The sequence below is a fragment of the Desmodus rotundus genome, chromosome 12 (assembly GCF_022682495.2).
Source record: "Desmodus rotundus isolate HL8 chromosome 12, HLdesRot8A.1, whole genome shotgun sequence".
In the NCBI taxonomy this organism is placed as follows: domain Eukaryota; kingdom Metazoa; phylum Chordata; class Mammalia; order Chiroptera; family Phyllostomidae; genus Desmodus; species Desmodus rotundus.
The window spans coordinates 47681105-47696570 of NC_071398.1; the positions used below are offsets into that span (position 1 = coordinate 47681105).

The 15466-nt window shown below is 40.2% G+C and overlaps 1 protein-coding gene across 1 annotated transcript; it reads left to right on the plus strand.

The window, feature by feature from the left end:
- The first annotated feature begins 1403 nt into the window (after positions 1 to 1403).
- LOC112310158 (zinc finger protein 256) lies at positions 1404 to 14032 on the plus strand. Its single transcript, XM_024566400.3, has 3 exons — positions 1404 to 1685; positions 2561 to 2687; positions 8421 to 14032. The coding sequence occupies exons 1-3, from the start codon at positions 1653 to 1655 to the stop codon at positions 10175 to 10177; spliced, it is 1917 nt and encodes a 638-aa protein (XP_024422168.2). The 5' UTR covers positions 1404 to 1652; the 3' UTR covers positions 10178 to 14032.
- The last annotated feature ends 1434 nt before the right edge of the window (positions 14033 to 15466 follow it).

A 15466-nucleotide genomic window follows, 5' to 3' on the forward strand; every position in this document is an offset into this window, starting at 1 on the left:
ACCAGCAACCCTTTTATTTGCAGGCTGGCATGCAGTCCACTGAGCCACACCAGCTGGGGCTAAATGTCAGTCACAGCAAAAGTCCCCTAAGCATATAGGATGGTGTCAGGTCAGTTTCAGGCACAGTTCAAATTTCACTTATAGAATTCTAACATCATTATGATTTTTTAGCTTTGAGATTATTTTGACTATGTTGCTATTTGTGTTCTACAATATTTTATTGGCCTGTTTATTAAGTATGTCTGTCTTTCACTTCATCTAGTAGGAAGTTTTAACACCCACCTTAACCAAAAACACGTAAGTAACATTCGCTCACAGAATCCATTTGTAGTTCATGGTTCAAAAATGTCAAAGATGCATACCCACCCATGCTATAAAAACACTAAGGTTCACTCACCTGATAAAACACACAGTGTCAGAGCACTCTCTGATCATTGTGTTAGTTCTAGGGTGCTAGAGATTATTTTCATTTAGAAATGATTTCCATTTCTGGTAGGTTTTTAGATTTTTTTAAAACCCCTGTGTTTCATTACTGTTTTAATGTTTTTCAAATTTTGGATTATATTTCAGTGTCATATTTACTATGAATTTTTAAATAGAAGCTTGTTACAGAACTATTGATTTTTAATATTCACTGCACATAGGTATATCCACACTTGTTTCTTATATTTCATGTGATTTTTAAAAGTTTTTGAGCTATATATGTCAACTGTCTTTATGAATAAATAATTTAAATATAATTTATAAATATGTTCATAATCTTATCACATTGAGAATGACTGAAACATCATCTCACCTGCCATCTTAAATATGTTTGTAAAGGACAAATGTTTTATCATTATAATTACTATAGCATTTTCAAAATAACAGAAACATCAATAAATTTGTCAGGATTCAATTCTCCCACCTTTTCAAAAATTTAATGCTCAAATTACAGATTTCCACTTAATGTTTATATTGTGTATATTACTTTTTTATTTTAAAGATGTGCCCATAGTTTTGTGTTCTGTATTTGTCACATACATATATGATGGTGTAAGTAGGACATTCATGTAATAAAATTTTCCAGACTCTAAGGCAGGCATACCTCTTTTGTTATATGACTCCTTGTATTGGCCTCACAGATAATGCGTTTTCATCAGCAGAAATTTAAGACCCTTCACGATGAAAAGATGACAACTTACTTTAGCAATTTTCAAGTTGTCTCTTTCATAAGTGCGTGTTGTTTCCCAGCTCCCTTGGCGGTGGATCGCAGTCTTTCTGCTGAATGGAAATGGGAAAGCTCTTCGTCGTCCCCTTGCACTCTCTGACCCACATTACCCAGAAGACCTGCGTGGAACACTGCCAGGCTTAACCAATAAAGGGTCAGGAAAGGTATCTCTATTAGGGCACAATGCAGAGGGCGGGACTTCCGGTGCCCTCACAGCCGGCATTTTGTCTTCGTCCAGAATCCACTCAATTTCTTGTTTGGAGTCTCCACATCTCTGGTTCTTGGGACGGAGAAGGCGCGAGAGTCGTGGTCTACACAGTAAACATCAGCGTAAGGGGCTCGGCAGCGCTGCCGGGGTGACCCGCCCCACGGACGGGCCTGGAGCCGCCGTGTCCGGGGCGTCCTTCTCTCCGGACACTTTCGCCCCACTGCAAACAGTGTGATGGCGGCGGACACGCTGAAGCGCCCGGCTGAGGTGAGTGACCGTCCTTGTCGCCCAGTCCCCAAACTCGTTCTCACCCTCAGCACAGTGGACACTACGGCCCCGGGTGCGAGATGTCCGCCAGGTCCTGCAGCCCAGGCCCGCGTGGAGGACCGGGACGAAGGCTCAGTAGAGAGTTGTGTGGCTTTTGAGGACACAGCAAATGCAGTGCAGAGTGGACAGGGCTTTTTCGTATCTGAAATTCCCATGCGGATCTGGGTGTGACTATTGAAGCAAAGATCACAGGCAGGCAGGAAGAACTTCAGGGCCTCATTCGGGCCTTGGCCGGGCTGTGGGATCCGTCAGAAAGCTGGGGTTGTGCTGGGTCCTGCTGGAACCTGTCAAGCACTCTGGATGCCATGGGCCCAGTTCCTGGGTGAGTCCAGAGAGGTGATGGAGCAGGAAGGTAGCAGAGCTGAGGGCGTGAACCTGGGGTCTGAAGATGTGAAGGAGGCAGACATTCCACAATGGTGTGCCCAACTAGAGGAAATGGGAACTGATGGTCCTGGTGACCTGGTGTGTGGGGATTTAAGGGTGAAGCATAAGCCCATGTTTGGCTGTGTCTTGGGGCTGTGATCTGGGAGACTCAGTGGAATTGCTTGTTGGGAAGGATGGGCCCCTGCAGGCATAGCCCAGAACTTAGATGTCATTTACCCTCTGTTCCCCCACCCCCAACCAGCTTCTGCTGAAAGCCATAACAGTAATTGCACTGCTATTGCTGAAGGCGGTAACAGTGATTAATGGGACTGATGAGAGCAGCCAGCACTGAGGAACCCTGGAAGAGAATGAGTGAGCAGAAAATGTAAAAAGGGTAGGATTGCGTGTTCTTAGACTACTCTACTCTGGTTTATTTGTCTCAATTCTGACAGGTTGGTGTGACCTTTGCGGACATTGCCGTGTACTTCTCCAGGAAAGAATGGTGCCTCCTTGATGAGGATCAGAGACGCCTGTACCTGGATGTGATGCTGGAGAACTTTGAACTTGTATCCTCCCTGGGTAAGACCCTCAGTCTTGCCAGTGACATGGACGTGGCTTTGCATTTCCCTGCCTCCTGTTCTCTAGGGGGAGCTCTCTCACTTGTGGACTGCAAGCACTGCTTGATTTTCCAGTTTAATGAGTAGTTGCTTTCCTTGGTAGGGCTGGTTTGTTTGCACTTCCCTTTTGTCTCCCCGCAGTTCCAATACCTGCTGTAGTGAACTCATAGGGAAGGATTCGTGGTTTGTAATGTTGCAGGGAGCCTAATGGATACCACCTTGATTAATGAGGAAAAGCATTTTTTTTCTCTTCCTTTTGGTCATATGTGCATATATTTTTGGCTAATGAGTCCCTTGTATACTTTATATATTAATTCCTTTTCACATACAAGTACATGTATTTTTGCATTTGCTTAATAGTGCTTTGCAGATATGGTGGATCTTTCTCTTTCTTTCTCTTCCTTCCTTTCCTTCCTTTCTTTCCATTCTTTCTTCCTACAAATCCAGTGTTTTTGACAACCCTGCATCATTTTTCCTGTAGGTTCAGATTCTGATAACCAGTGTTTGGTGATAAACTATTCTTAATTATGTGGAGATTTTTTTTTAGACAAAGGTATTGCATTGTTAATGGCCTGCAATAGAGTCCTGACCTGTGTGACTCAGTACATTGGGTGTGGTCCTACAAAGTGAAAGGTCGCTGGTTCAGTTACCTGTCAGGGCACATTCCTGGGTTGTTGGTTGGTCCCCTTGAGGTGCCTACCTAGGGCAACGGATGGATGATTCTCTCTCACTGAATGTTTCTTTCCATCTCTTTCTTCCTCCCTTCTTCTCTCTAAAAATAAATAAATAAAAGCTTTTTAAAAAATAGCATGCAGTATAGTTTAACATAATTTTATTATTCGCTGGGAAATCAAAAATTTTTGTGAATTTCTATATCACAATGCTTGCTTTATTGTGGTTTTCTGAACTGAGCCCACAATAGCTCCAAGTGATACCTTCATATGATTTGCAAGTGTTTTTCTCCATTCCTGTAGATTGTTTTTATTTCATTATGTTAATTGCGGTTGTTTTATCACAAAGCTTTTTCATTTGTTGTAGTCCAGTCTTTTTATTTTTGTTTTTTTGTGTGGTTATTTTGTGTGCATTGTGGTTCATAGTGCCAGGTATAATAATGTCTTATATTTCATTAATTTATTTGAGTCCTCTTTCTTTCATTTTAGTGTCGTTCAGGGTTGCCAATTTTCTGTATCTTTCAAAAAATAGCTCTTAGTTATGATATTCCATTTTTTTTGTCTCTATTTCCTTTATGTTTGTTCTAATATTTATTTATTTATTTATTTATTTATTTTTCCTTTGCTAGGTTTGGGTTTACTTTCTTGGCATTTTCTGAGGTGCAAGGTTAGGTTTTTTATTTGAGATCTGTTTTCTTAATGTAGACATCACTATAAAATTTCCTCTTAGAATTGCATTTCCTGCATTTTATACGTAATCTTTGATAGATTATATTTTAATTTCCTATGACTAGATTTTTTTGAGTTCTTTTTTGCTATTTCTCTTTGATCGACTGATTGTCCAGGAGTGTACTGTTGAATTTAAACATATATGTGAATTTTCAAGCATTCTTGAAACTAAAATTGATTTCTAGTTTCATACATTGTGATCTAATAAAATACTTGATGTGATTTTTTTCCCTCAAAGTTTGAGACTTGATTTTTGATCTAACATATGATCTACTTAGAAAGTGTTCCGTGTGTGCCTGCCAAGAATGCATCTTCTGCTCCTCTTGGATGGAATGTTCTGAATATAATTATTCGTACTGTTTGCTCTAAACTGTATGCAATCTTCATTAATTCTTTTTTGCCTTTGAATGGGTGATCTACCTATTGTTGAAGGGGCAATATTGAAGCTGTCCACGAATGTTTGGTTTCTTTTTCTGCCTTCTCATCTGATGTTATTTGCATAATACAATACATTAGGTTGCTCTCTTATTCATTGCTGATACTTAAAATTGTTATCCTTCTGATTTTGACTTATTTATCATTCTGTAATGACCTCAGTCTCTTATGACAGTTTTTGAGGTAGTCTATTTTGTCTGATAGAATTATAGCAATCCCTGCCTTATTTATTTTCAACCTGTTTGTATCCATAAAAATTTAGTATCTCATGCAGGCAGCATATATTGCGTCTTTTTTAATTTTTTAATCCCTTCAGTCACTCTATTCTTGTTTGAACAATTTGTTTAAGAAGCTACTATTGCCACTTCTTGATTGGTTTCTGGCTCTTTTGCATTTTCTTTGTTTGTCTTTTATTATGGTCTTGCTTTGTGATTTGATGATTTTGTATAGTGGTTTGACTCGTGTGTGTGTGTGTGTGTGTGTGTGTGTGTGTAAGGAATAACATACTTTTTGCTTGTGATTTCCAAAAGACTTGTTTAAAGAACTCATACACTTTACAATCTATTTACTTATTTTTAGAGATGGGGGAAGTGAGGGAGAAAGAAAGGGAGAGAAACATCAGTGTGTGAGAAAAACATCATTGATTGCCTCTTGCATGCACCCCAACATGGGTCCTGCCCAAAACCCAAGACCAGCCACAACTTAGGCATGTGCCTTGCCTGGAATTGAACCATCATCCTTTTGCTTTGTAATATGATGCTCAACGAATTGAGCTATGCTGTGAGGGCACGATCTGTCTTATTTTGATAACACCTTCAGTTGCATGCATTAATTCTACTTTTTGAATCTCCACCTCACATCCCTTTATATTTTTTTGATGTCACAAGTCATACTTTTTCATATTCTGTATCGATTAAGATGTACAGTGTTAGCTTTGTTATTTTTACTAGATTTTATTTTTAACCTTTATAATAGTTACATATGTGTGTTTCACCAAAGTTACAGTATAGTGAATTTATGTTATTGTCAGCTTACTACTGAGATTTACACTTTCCTATGTATTCGAGTTTCTATTTCGTAGTCTTTTATTTCATCTTCAAGGACTTCTTTGGTAGTTCTTATAAGTCATGTTGAGTCACAGTGAAATTCCTTAGCTTTTGTTTGTCTGGGAAAATCTTTCTGAAGAACAGGTTTTCAGGATAAAATATTTATGGTTTCCATTTAGTGTTTTGCACATTATTATTTTATTTTCTCCTAGTTGGCAAGTTTTGTACAGAGGAATATACTGATACCCTTATTCAGGCGTTCCTCTGTGCGTGACGAGTTTCCACTTTCTTTGTGCTTTCACAGCTCTCTTGGCCTTTGATTTTTGACACTTCATTTTACTGTGACTTGGTGAAGTCCACTTTGCACTGAATCTGTATAGGGAGCTGTGAGAATGCGTGCCCTTGATTATTCACATTTCTTTTTCAGACTTCGGATGTCAGTCTTCAGCTTATTTTTTTAAGTAAATGTTCTACTTCTCTTTTTCCTTTCCTCTCTTTTCTTCTCTCTGTCTCCCCCCTCCCCCCTCCCCTTGTGTTTCCTGGGATTCCCATAATGCAAATATCATTTATCTTGATGGTGTTAGTTCACTTTGCTGTATGTTTTAAATTTATTTCCCTTCTTTATTTCTCTCCACCTGGATGCTTTCAGTGACCTGTCTGACATGGCATTCTTCATGTCTGCCTTTGATTCTTTGTATTGCATTTTTTATTTTGTTCATTGTAATTTGTCAACTCCAGCGTTTCTGTTTCATTATTACTGAATTTTTCTTTCTCTGATATTCTTTTCTTCCTGTGTTGGTTTCTTAACTTAGTTCTGTTTATATTCTCTGTAGGCTTATGGATGTTTTTAAAAGTATATATTTTGGATTCTTATTAGGCTGTATATAGATCTTCACTTGTTTGGTATCGATTATTGGAAAATTATTATGTTCTCTCTCTTTGTGGTGTCCTTGTTTTTAGTATTTTTAAAAATCCTATATGGATGTCTATGCATTTGATGAAGCAGTTACTCCTTTCAGCCTTATGGACCAATTCTTGGCTAGTGAAATAGATTCATCTGCATGTGGATTCAAGGGTGTTGCCTGGGAGCGTGTTCAGGGTTGAGACAAGTCCCAGCAGCCTAGTCTCCTTGATGCTACATGAACTGAAGTCAGAATAGAACCAGAGGCATAGAATAATGGCATAGATTGGCATCTGTAGGAGGGGAGAGGGGAGGTGGGGACGGATTTTACGACGGTGAAGGGGTTAGTCAAAGAACATATATGGGGGGGCTATGGACATGGATAATGGTGTGGGGACTGACTATGAAAGTGGGGGGTGGGTTGGGTAAAGGAGGTAAAAGGGGGAAAAGTGAGAAAACTGTAATATCAAATACTGCTGAGGACATACTGATTTTGTGTTCTTAGTGGACTAGGTTGTGGATGAAGAATTTCTCCTGGATTTTGTGTGGAGAAACTCTGTAGGGTCCTCTGATGTTTAAACTCTGGGGAGTTTACAGACATTGCAGGGACTTCCGTGGTTCTTAAAAACAAAAATTTCCAGTGTGTTTCACAGAGCAGTCTACTAAGGTCAACCTTAACACAATCTCAGTGGTTGATAGAGGTAACTCTGACCCTTGTTTTGGACCCTAGCTATCTTCAAATATGTTTGGTAACCCCATCTTCCCAGTCATCCTTTCTATGCTGTTCTCTGTTTTTTGCTCTTTTGCTTTGCTGCTTGTCTTTTTTTTCTTGAAGATAAAGAGAGAAACATCTATTTGTTGTTTCACTTATTTATGCATTCATTGGCTGCTTCTGTATGTGCTGTGACCAGGGATTGAACCCACAACCTTAGTGTATTGGGACGATGCTATAACCAACAGAGCAATCTGGTCAGGGTTAATTTCCTGTTTGTCATTAATGGATTATTTTTTCCCTCCTGCATGGTTTATTTTGTTGTAGGATAGTTTTCTCCTTGCTCTGGGAAAAGGAAGAATTCTTGTATTTTTCATTCTCCTGTCTTGCTGAAGTCAGTCACATAAATATTTTTCCGTGGTCTCTTTTGTGCTTTGTTTTTCTACCACAGTGCTGGCTATGCATCTCTACTGGAATTTAAGAGGAAGAATAATTTGTGTATCCCAGGAAAAACATGACTCCATCCATGGCAGGATGGACTCAGAGGCAGTCTTGACTTGGTATTGGGCTGCTGGAGAGGGTTTGATGCCAGGATTTTGTTAACATCGTAACTGGGAACCCATTTTGTTGAACAGTATTTTGATACTGTTACCAGGCCTCATCTCATCTACTTGTTCTTGTTCATTGTTGATACTTTGTCAACTACTAAGTTTGAAGTTATCAGTTCTACTTGGATTCCCAGCCAATGTTAAATCTTTCCCTCTCTAAACTTTGCACTTCAACCATTTCTTTTACAGGTTCCTTTTTATTTCACTCCAACCTTGGTTTATATTTCCCTTGAATATCATATGCTGTAGTACAATGGATTTATGGGTTTGACTCATTCCGATTATTCTACACACCCTCACATCACCAGCAGGAAAGGTCCTGCACACAGCCATTTGTGGAGGAACAAGTAGACCCTGCCTCTCTTCTCTGTGTCCCATCCTATGCTCCTGTCTCACCTTTGGTGAGGTCTCCACCAATGACTGACCTTTGGGGGCAAGTAAAGTATGACAGCCATTTCTTTAGAGTCTAACTCACTTGTCTTGAGTATCATTTCATAGAACCATGCCTAGCTGTGACAGATGGCCATGTGTGATAAGGATATTCCTTCTCTATAAGGTCAACATATACTTCACCATCATGTCCTTTTGTTCAGGTTGCTGCTGTGGAACAGAGGATGTGGAAGTACCGATTGAACAAAACGTTTCAGTTGGAGTGTCTCAGGGGAAGAATTCCAAGGTAGCTTCATCTTCCCGGAAGAACCACCCCTGTGAGAGTTGTGGACTTGTCTTGAGATATATTTTCTACTTGTCTAACCAGCAGGAAACACAACACAGCCAGAAACTGTTGAGGTGTGGGGCATGTGCACAACGATTTTATTTCAGTGGAAAGTGTGACCAGCAGCAAGAACACCATGTTGGAAAGAAACCTTTTATACAAGGCATGGACAGGAACCTACTTGTGAAGGACTGCAATTTCAGTGTTTCCCAGAAGCTTTTAACTTACGGGGAGGTTGGGCAGGACATCCTTATCACGTCAGAACATGTCCAACAACAGTCTACTCAAAGCAGGGAGAAGCCACATGAAATCTTGGCGTCTGAGGTCACTATTCAAAGACGAAAAAGTGATTATACCCAGAGTGAATGTAAAAAAGCCATTGGCTGCAACCACATGTTTCTTCAGAACAAGAATGTTTGTACTGGAAAACAGCATTTTATGTGTCATGAATGTGGAAAATATTTTACCAGAATTTCTAGTTTTTGTTACCGTCAGAGAGTTCACACTAGAGAGACACCTTACAAATGCAGTGAATGCCAGAAGTCTTTTAGCAGTAATACTGGCCTTTGTTATCATCAGAGAGTTCACACTGGAGAAAGGCCTTATGAGTGCAGTGAATGTGGGAAATCTTTTACCAGCAGCACTCGTCTCCGTTATCATCAGAGATTTCACACGGGAGAAAGGCCTTATGAGTGCAGTGAATGTGGGAAATCTTTTACCAGAATCGATCACCTTCGTTATCACCAGAGACGTCACACTGGAGAAAGACCTTATGAGTGTGGTGAATGTGGGAAATCTTTTACTAGTAATACTGGCCTTCGTTATCATCAGAGAGTCCATGCTGGAGAAAGGCCTTATAAATGCAGTGAATGTGGGAAATCTTTTACCAGTAGCACTGGTCTCCATTATCATCAGAGATTACACACAGGAGAAAGGCCTTATGAGTGCAATGAATGTGGGAAAACTTTCACCAGAATCCATCACCTTCGTGGTCATGAGAGAGTTCACACTGGAGAAAGGCCTTATGAATGCAGCGAATGTGGAAAGTCTTTTACCAGTCGTAGTGGTCTCCGTTGTCATCAGAGATTTCACACTGGAGAATGGCCTTATAAGTGCACTGAATGTGGGAAATTTTTTTGCAGTAGCACTGGCTTTCTTTATCATCAGAGATTTCACAGAGGAGAAAGGCCTTACAAATGTAGTGAATGTGGGAAATCTTTTACCAGAATCCATCACCTTCGTTGCCATCAGAGTGTTCACACTGGGAAAATGCCATATGAGTGCAGTGAATGTGGGAAATCTTTTATCAGTCGCAGTGGCCTTGGGTATCATCAGAGATTTCACACTGGAGAAAGGCCTTATGAGTGCAGTGAATGTGGGAAATCTTTTACCAGTATGCATAACCTTCGTTGTCATCAGAGTGTTCACACTGGAAAAAGACCTTATGAGTGCAGTGAATGTGGGAAATCTTTTATCAGTCGCAGTGGTCTCGGGTATCATCAGAAATTTCACACTGGAGAAAGACCTTATGAGTGTAGTGAATGTGGGAAGTCTTATACTACAATCTATTCCCTTCGTTATCATCAGAGATTTCATACAGGAGAAAGGCCTTATGAATCTAATGAATGTAGGTAATCTTTTTATAGTAGTGCTGACTTTTGTTATCATCCACATTTCACACTGGAGAAAGGCCTTTAGAATGCAATGCACGTGGGAAATCTTTTACTAAAAGCACTGGCCTTCGTTATCAGATATTTCATGTGGGAGAAAGGCCTTGTGAGTACAGTTGATGTTGGAAATCATTTAGCCAAAATTTTAATCTCCTTCTCCACAGAAGAGTTTGCATGGATAGAAGGTCTTAGATGTGCCATAAATGTACTATTTTGGTTTTTTTTTTTTAATTTGGTTTTAAACTATAGGAAACTCTTTAATGCTTTGTCTGAATTGAATCGGACACATCCAGTAGTCGACAATAGGGAGATTCCCCCATACATTTGTATTATGCAGTAAGCATGTGTTTCTCTGTTGCACTTTCTAATTTATCCAGGTGTCTTGCCAGATCCATGTCCCTGCATATTTCTATTGCTGACGCTATTTCATCTGCACCACCTACAGGATTCCCACAGATTACCTTAGTCACCACCCTAATGTGCTCACAGAAGGTCATTGTTCTCTCTGATTTGTTGGTGAAAATTAAGAGTTGCCTTAGTGTTTAAGTCTATTCCTTTCACTGTTACCGTTGGCACATTGACCTGACGTGATATTGGTCCAGAGAACATCATCTGAATTCAGCTGTCACCTTGCAGGATGACTGCCTTTTTCAGGGACATGCTTTTCCTAGGTATCAGTGATAAATTATTGAGGGTCCAGGTCTCCAGTGCAAGACCTGCCAAGCTCATCTCCATTTGATTTGTAAAACAATAAAGGCCATTTTAAGTCTTGTTTAATTTTGGGTGTTCTCTTTACTGCATGGGGTACCTTATAAGCAGATTGAGCCCTACAGCCATGAAGAGGCAAAGAACTTCTGTGTGTATTTCAAATTTTTCTCTGCCTTTGTTGGGATAGTTTTGTGCAGAAGTTAACTCAGCTGTTTTTTCCAAATTTGTGTTGCTGCCAATATCCACTTAGACAAGACTGTGGGCTCTAGTGGTCATGTGAAACTTGGATGCCAAGAGTTTTAGGAGACACAGAGATCACTCCAAAGAGGAGGTAGTTAAGACAACCTCAAGTGCATCAGGGAACAGCATGGTTTTTTCCTTGTTTGCAAAGATACTGGTGCTGTTGAAGGCAATCTCTGGCCCAGGCTTGCAAAGGGCTGTGTGCCATAATGGCTGCAATTCCATGGGTGATGGTCACTAGCAGTAGCCCAACAGCGGCTAGGGGAAACTGATTGTAATAGAAACACTGGCCTAATGGGTGCTGGAGGAGACTGCAGCTAACTAGATGGAATGTGCATCCAGAAATGTTTCTGAGAGAGAGACTGCGGGATCGGTGTGTACAGACATCACAGGATCTGCAGGAATATTTATTTTCTGTTCACTCAGTCATTGTCATTGAATATAAGCAAAAGGTTTTGTGGGGCTGGCTGGGTAGTTCAGTTGGTTAGAGGGTCATCTTGATTTGACAAGGTTCTGGGCTCAATCATGGCACATACAAGAAGCAAAAAATAAATGCACATGTAAGCAGAACAACAAGTGCATGTTTTTCTCTCTCTCCCTCTGTAAAATCAATAAAATTTTTAAAATTGTGACTTTCTGTCTACTCTCAGATGTTCACATCAGAGTCTCTGGTGCAGTGTCAGAAAAGAAAAATTTTTAAGAAGGATATCTATGCTTGATAGATACTGCTTTTTTGATCCAGCCAATGGTCCTGTTGGATTGAGTGAGGGTTTTTTGGCCATATTTGCTGTCATTGAGTCAAGGTCTGTCCCAGAGCACAGGAGAATGTGGATTGAATACAAAGTTGCCAAAACTATTTCCAGAAGGAGTTGGGAATACCAATTTTTTAAATCTTGAACCATTTAAAAAAGCTCTAGTTAGTAAACATTTCAAATATAATATTTAGTCAGTCTTCACAAATACATGAAAATGAAACCATCACCATAGTCCTAAAATTGACTGTATCTCTCATTGGGAATTTATTTCATTGTCTTTTAAATTTCTGTCAGCCCTTCAAAGGTCTTTAAGTAAACATTGATTTACATTCCATTCTAATAACTTTGCAATTTCTTAATTTTACATTATGAGATTAACTTTTCTGCTTTCATTTGTGTTGCAAATATATTTGGAGATATACTGATATATTAGTGGCTCATCATTTTGCTGAAAATATTCTTATTTTTTAATATATTACTGACTTGATCCATTTAATTTGGGTATTTCTAATTTTTGGGTGTTTAAATAAAGCTGCTGTAGCCTCACTGGTGTAGCTCAGTGGATTGAGTGCAAGCCTGCGAACCAGAGGGTTGCTGGTTCAATTCCCAGTCAGGGCACATGACTGGGTTGCGAGCCAGGTCCCCAGTTGGAGATGCGAGAGACAACCACACATTGATGTTTCTCTTTCTCTCTTTCTCCCTCTCTCCCCCCCTCCCCCTCTCAAAAATAAATAAAATCTTTAAAAATAAATAAAATAAAGCTGGTATGGTATTTGTGTATGATTATGTGGACATAAGTTTCACATAACTGCACAGGCTGTGTAATACGGTAGGTGAGTATTTGACTTAAAGAGATTAGCAATTTGTTATTTAAACTGATTGCATCTTTTTGCACTCACTTGGCACTGTGTGAGAGCTTCATTTCCTTTACATCCTAGGGAATATTTTGTTGGTAAATTGTTTTTATTTAAACTTTCAAAAATTGTAGTGCTACCTCACTGGTTTTCTAAGGATTTATGGTGAGTCTTAGACGTGTATTTGCTACGTCTGTGTCTTGCTAGGTGTCTGATCCTATCTGCCAGTTTTCTAAACAAAGGGACAGAAAAACAACAAAGGTGAATGTTGGAATTTCACTCATTTGTTGCTTTTTTTTATTATATTAAAAATGGTTTTTGTATTGGAATGAAGTTTTAATATTTTTTATTATTTTCATGCTTTGTACAATGTAACAGACATCCTTTATTTTAACCTCCACTATTAATATTCTCCATCACTTTTAGAAGTCCAGTCATTTGATAATATAATAAGCCCTTGTTTTGTAGGGTTATCCCATTTTTCTGGTCTTCTATCCTGGGGTTTCTTGTATTGGAACAGGTTTCTAGAGGAGACCAGATGGCATCAGAATGAGCAGGGTGGTTTAGACTCCAAAAGCTCAGTTCAGAGGGGAAAAGGCAGTGAGTGATCAGACTTCCCACGCCCTGGGTCAGACACCTTGAATTTGAATACCAGATTCGAAAATATCATTGGGACTCAGTCAAATTGTTACAGGGCAGGAGCTGACTTGGAGTTGGTTAGCCTCAGGCCGGCCTGTAGTATGTGGGATTTTGACTTTGTGTAGAAACGATTTTACAACAGAAGTCTAGGTGATTTTCAGAGTATGTTTATTAAGGGTGAGGACAGTGAAACAATGGAAGGACTTAGGGTAGAGAAAGTAGCAGGACAGAGCCTAAGATGCTGCTGTGCTATGGCTCCCTAGAAAAGTTAAAGGAAAGGAGTGAGCAAAGGCAGGGCTGCTGTTCGCTCACTGGGAAGTCAGAGGGAAGTGAACCTTGGAGACAGGATCAGGGAGTAACCTGGGTCAGGCCTCTGCTGCCTGCTGGTTCCCTCGCTGCAAGTCTTCCGGGGACCCTTAGAGTTTAGGAGGAAGTAAAAAGTTCATGCATCGGAAGGGGCATGGATATGCTGTAGAGCAAGCCTGCCCTGAGTCCTTGTCCTAAGGGGTTTTTTTTTTATCTCTTCTGCAGGTGACAGTCTCAGGGGAGGATTTCAGCAGAATACTCATTAGCTTTCCAGGTGCATTTTTAACGTGCTGATGCCTCAAGGAGTGCATAAGAGAGGTTTGGGGATATTTGATCAACTATGTTTACTTTTATATCGGGTCTATCTGGCCTTTAATGTCATTTTTAAAATGTGTTCCCTTGACTTTATCTGTCATTGCCTTTACCTGGCACAAATGACATTACTTGAATCTCTTCTCTATTTCCCTGACCAGGATGTATTTATTCTCTGCTTAGGGATGAGAGATAGAAACCATTTACTCTCAAGTGTCCTTAGGTAGAGGAAATAAAGTCTTGTTATTCACCAGGTGGCTGTAAGTTGCTCAAACTCTTTGGCCTTGTTCAATTTTGTTATTTCAGTTTCCCCAATCCACTTGCCCAGGAATTTTCCTAAATTCTTACTATCTTGCCACAAAGCAATCTTTTCCTCTGGTCTGGACTTCAGTTTTCTCCTCTGTAAAGTGTATAAGGTATATTTTTTCCTCTGAGCTATTGGACCAGGCCAGTGCTAAGGTGACTGTTCTCAATGAACAGGTATGTGTGGACACTCCTGGACTCAGGCAACCCTCACCTCTCCCTGCAGAGTCATTTCCAGGCCAGGCACCCTCTCACACCCCTAACGCAACCTCTACCACTGCTGTGAAGCCCTCACTGGGTCATGTACAGTGTGAGAACCAGGGAGGATTAGCTGAAGCTGCTTTTTCCATTGGTGCAATTATTACGATTCTCCTCTGATTTCCTTAAAGTGTCAAAGCATTTACCCTCAGCCACTCAGTCATCCAGGGAAACATCGTATTTTTACATATTTTACTCATTTTTCGAGAGAAAGGAAAGAAGGAAAAAAACATCAAAGTGAGAGCTTGATTCACCAGATGCTTCTAAACACTTGCTGATTTGGGACCAAATCCTCGCCCACATGTGTCCTTACCAGGAATACAACCAGGAAACTGACTTTGCATGATGGCACACAACCAAATGAGGCACACTGGTTAATGCCCAGGGGAACGTCTTAGACTGAACTATAGTTTGTCTGCCTTTCCTTTGATTCCCACCATGGAGTTTGACCCTGAGGAGACCTTGGTAATTTTGGCTGGGAGTCTGCAACTTCACACACATTTTAGGTCTCAGGCTGTGATCCCATTTGTTCTGGTGAATTTAATGCCTTATTTTAACTTTTGGAGTATTGTTTGTACGCGGCACCGACATTCACCCTGAAGTGGAGGGGCCAGCTGGATGTGAATGCTGCAACTTAGCATTTGGAAGTAATGCTGGAGACCTAAAGGATCCCGGTCTCATTGTAAAGTGACACATCTTTTCCACAAAAGGGACCCACTGCCCATGTGATTCTGTCTTGTATATCCCTACTGGCTATGAGACGATAAAACTCACCTGTCTCCACTGCAATCCATACTGTGTTCTGGACCCATGTCATCCTTTGCAGTCTTCTGTTTCTGCACGCCAAACCTTTGGTTTGGAACATAATCTTTCTGAACA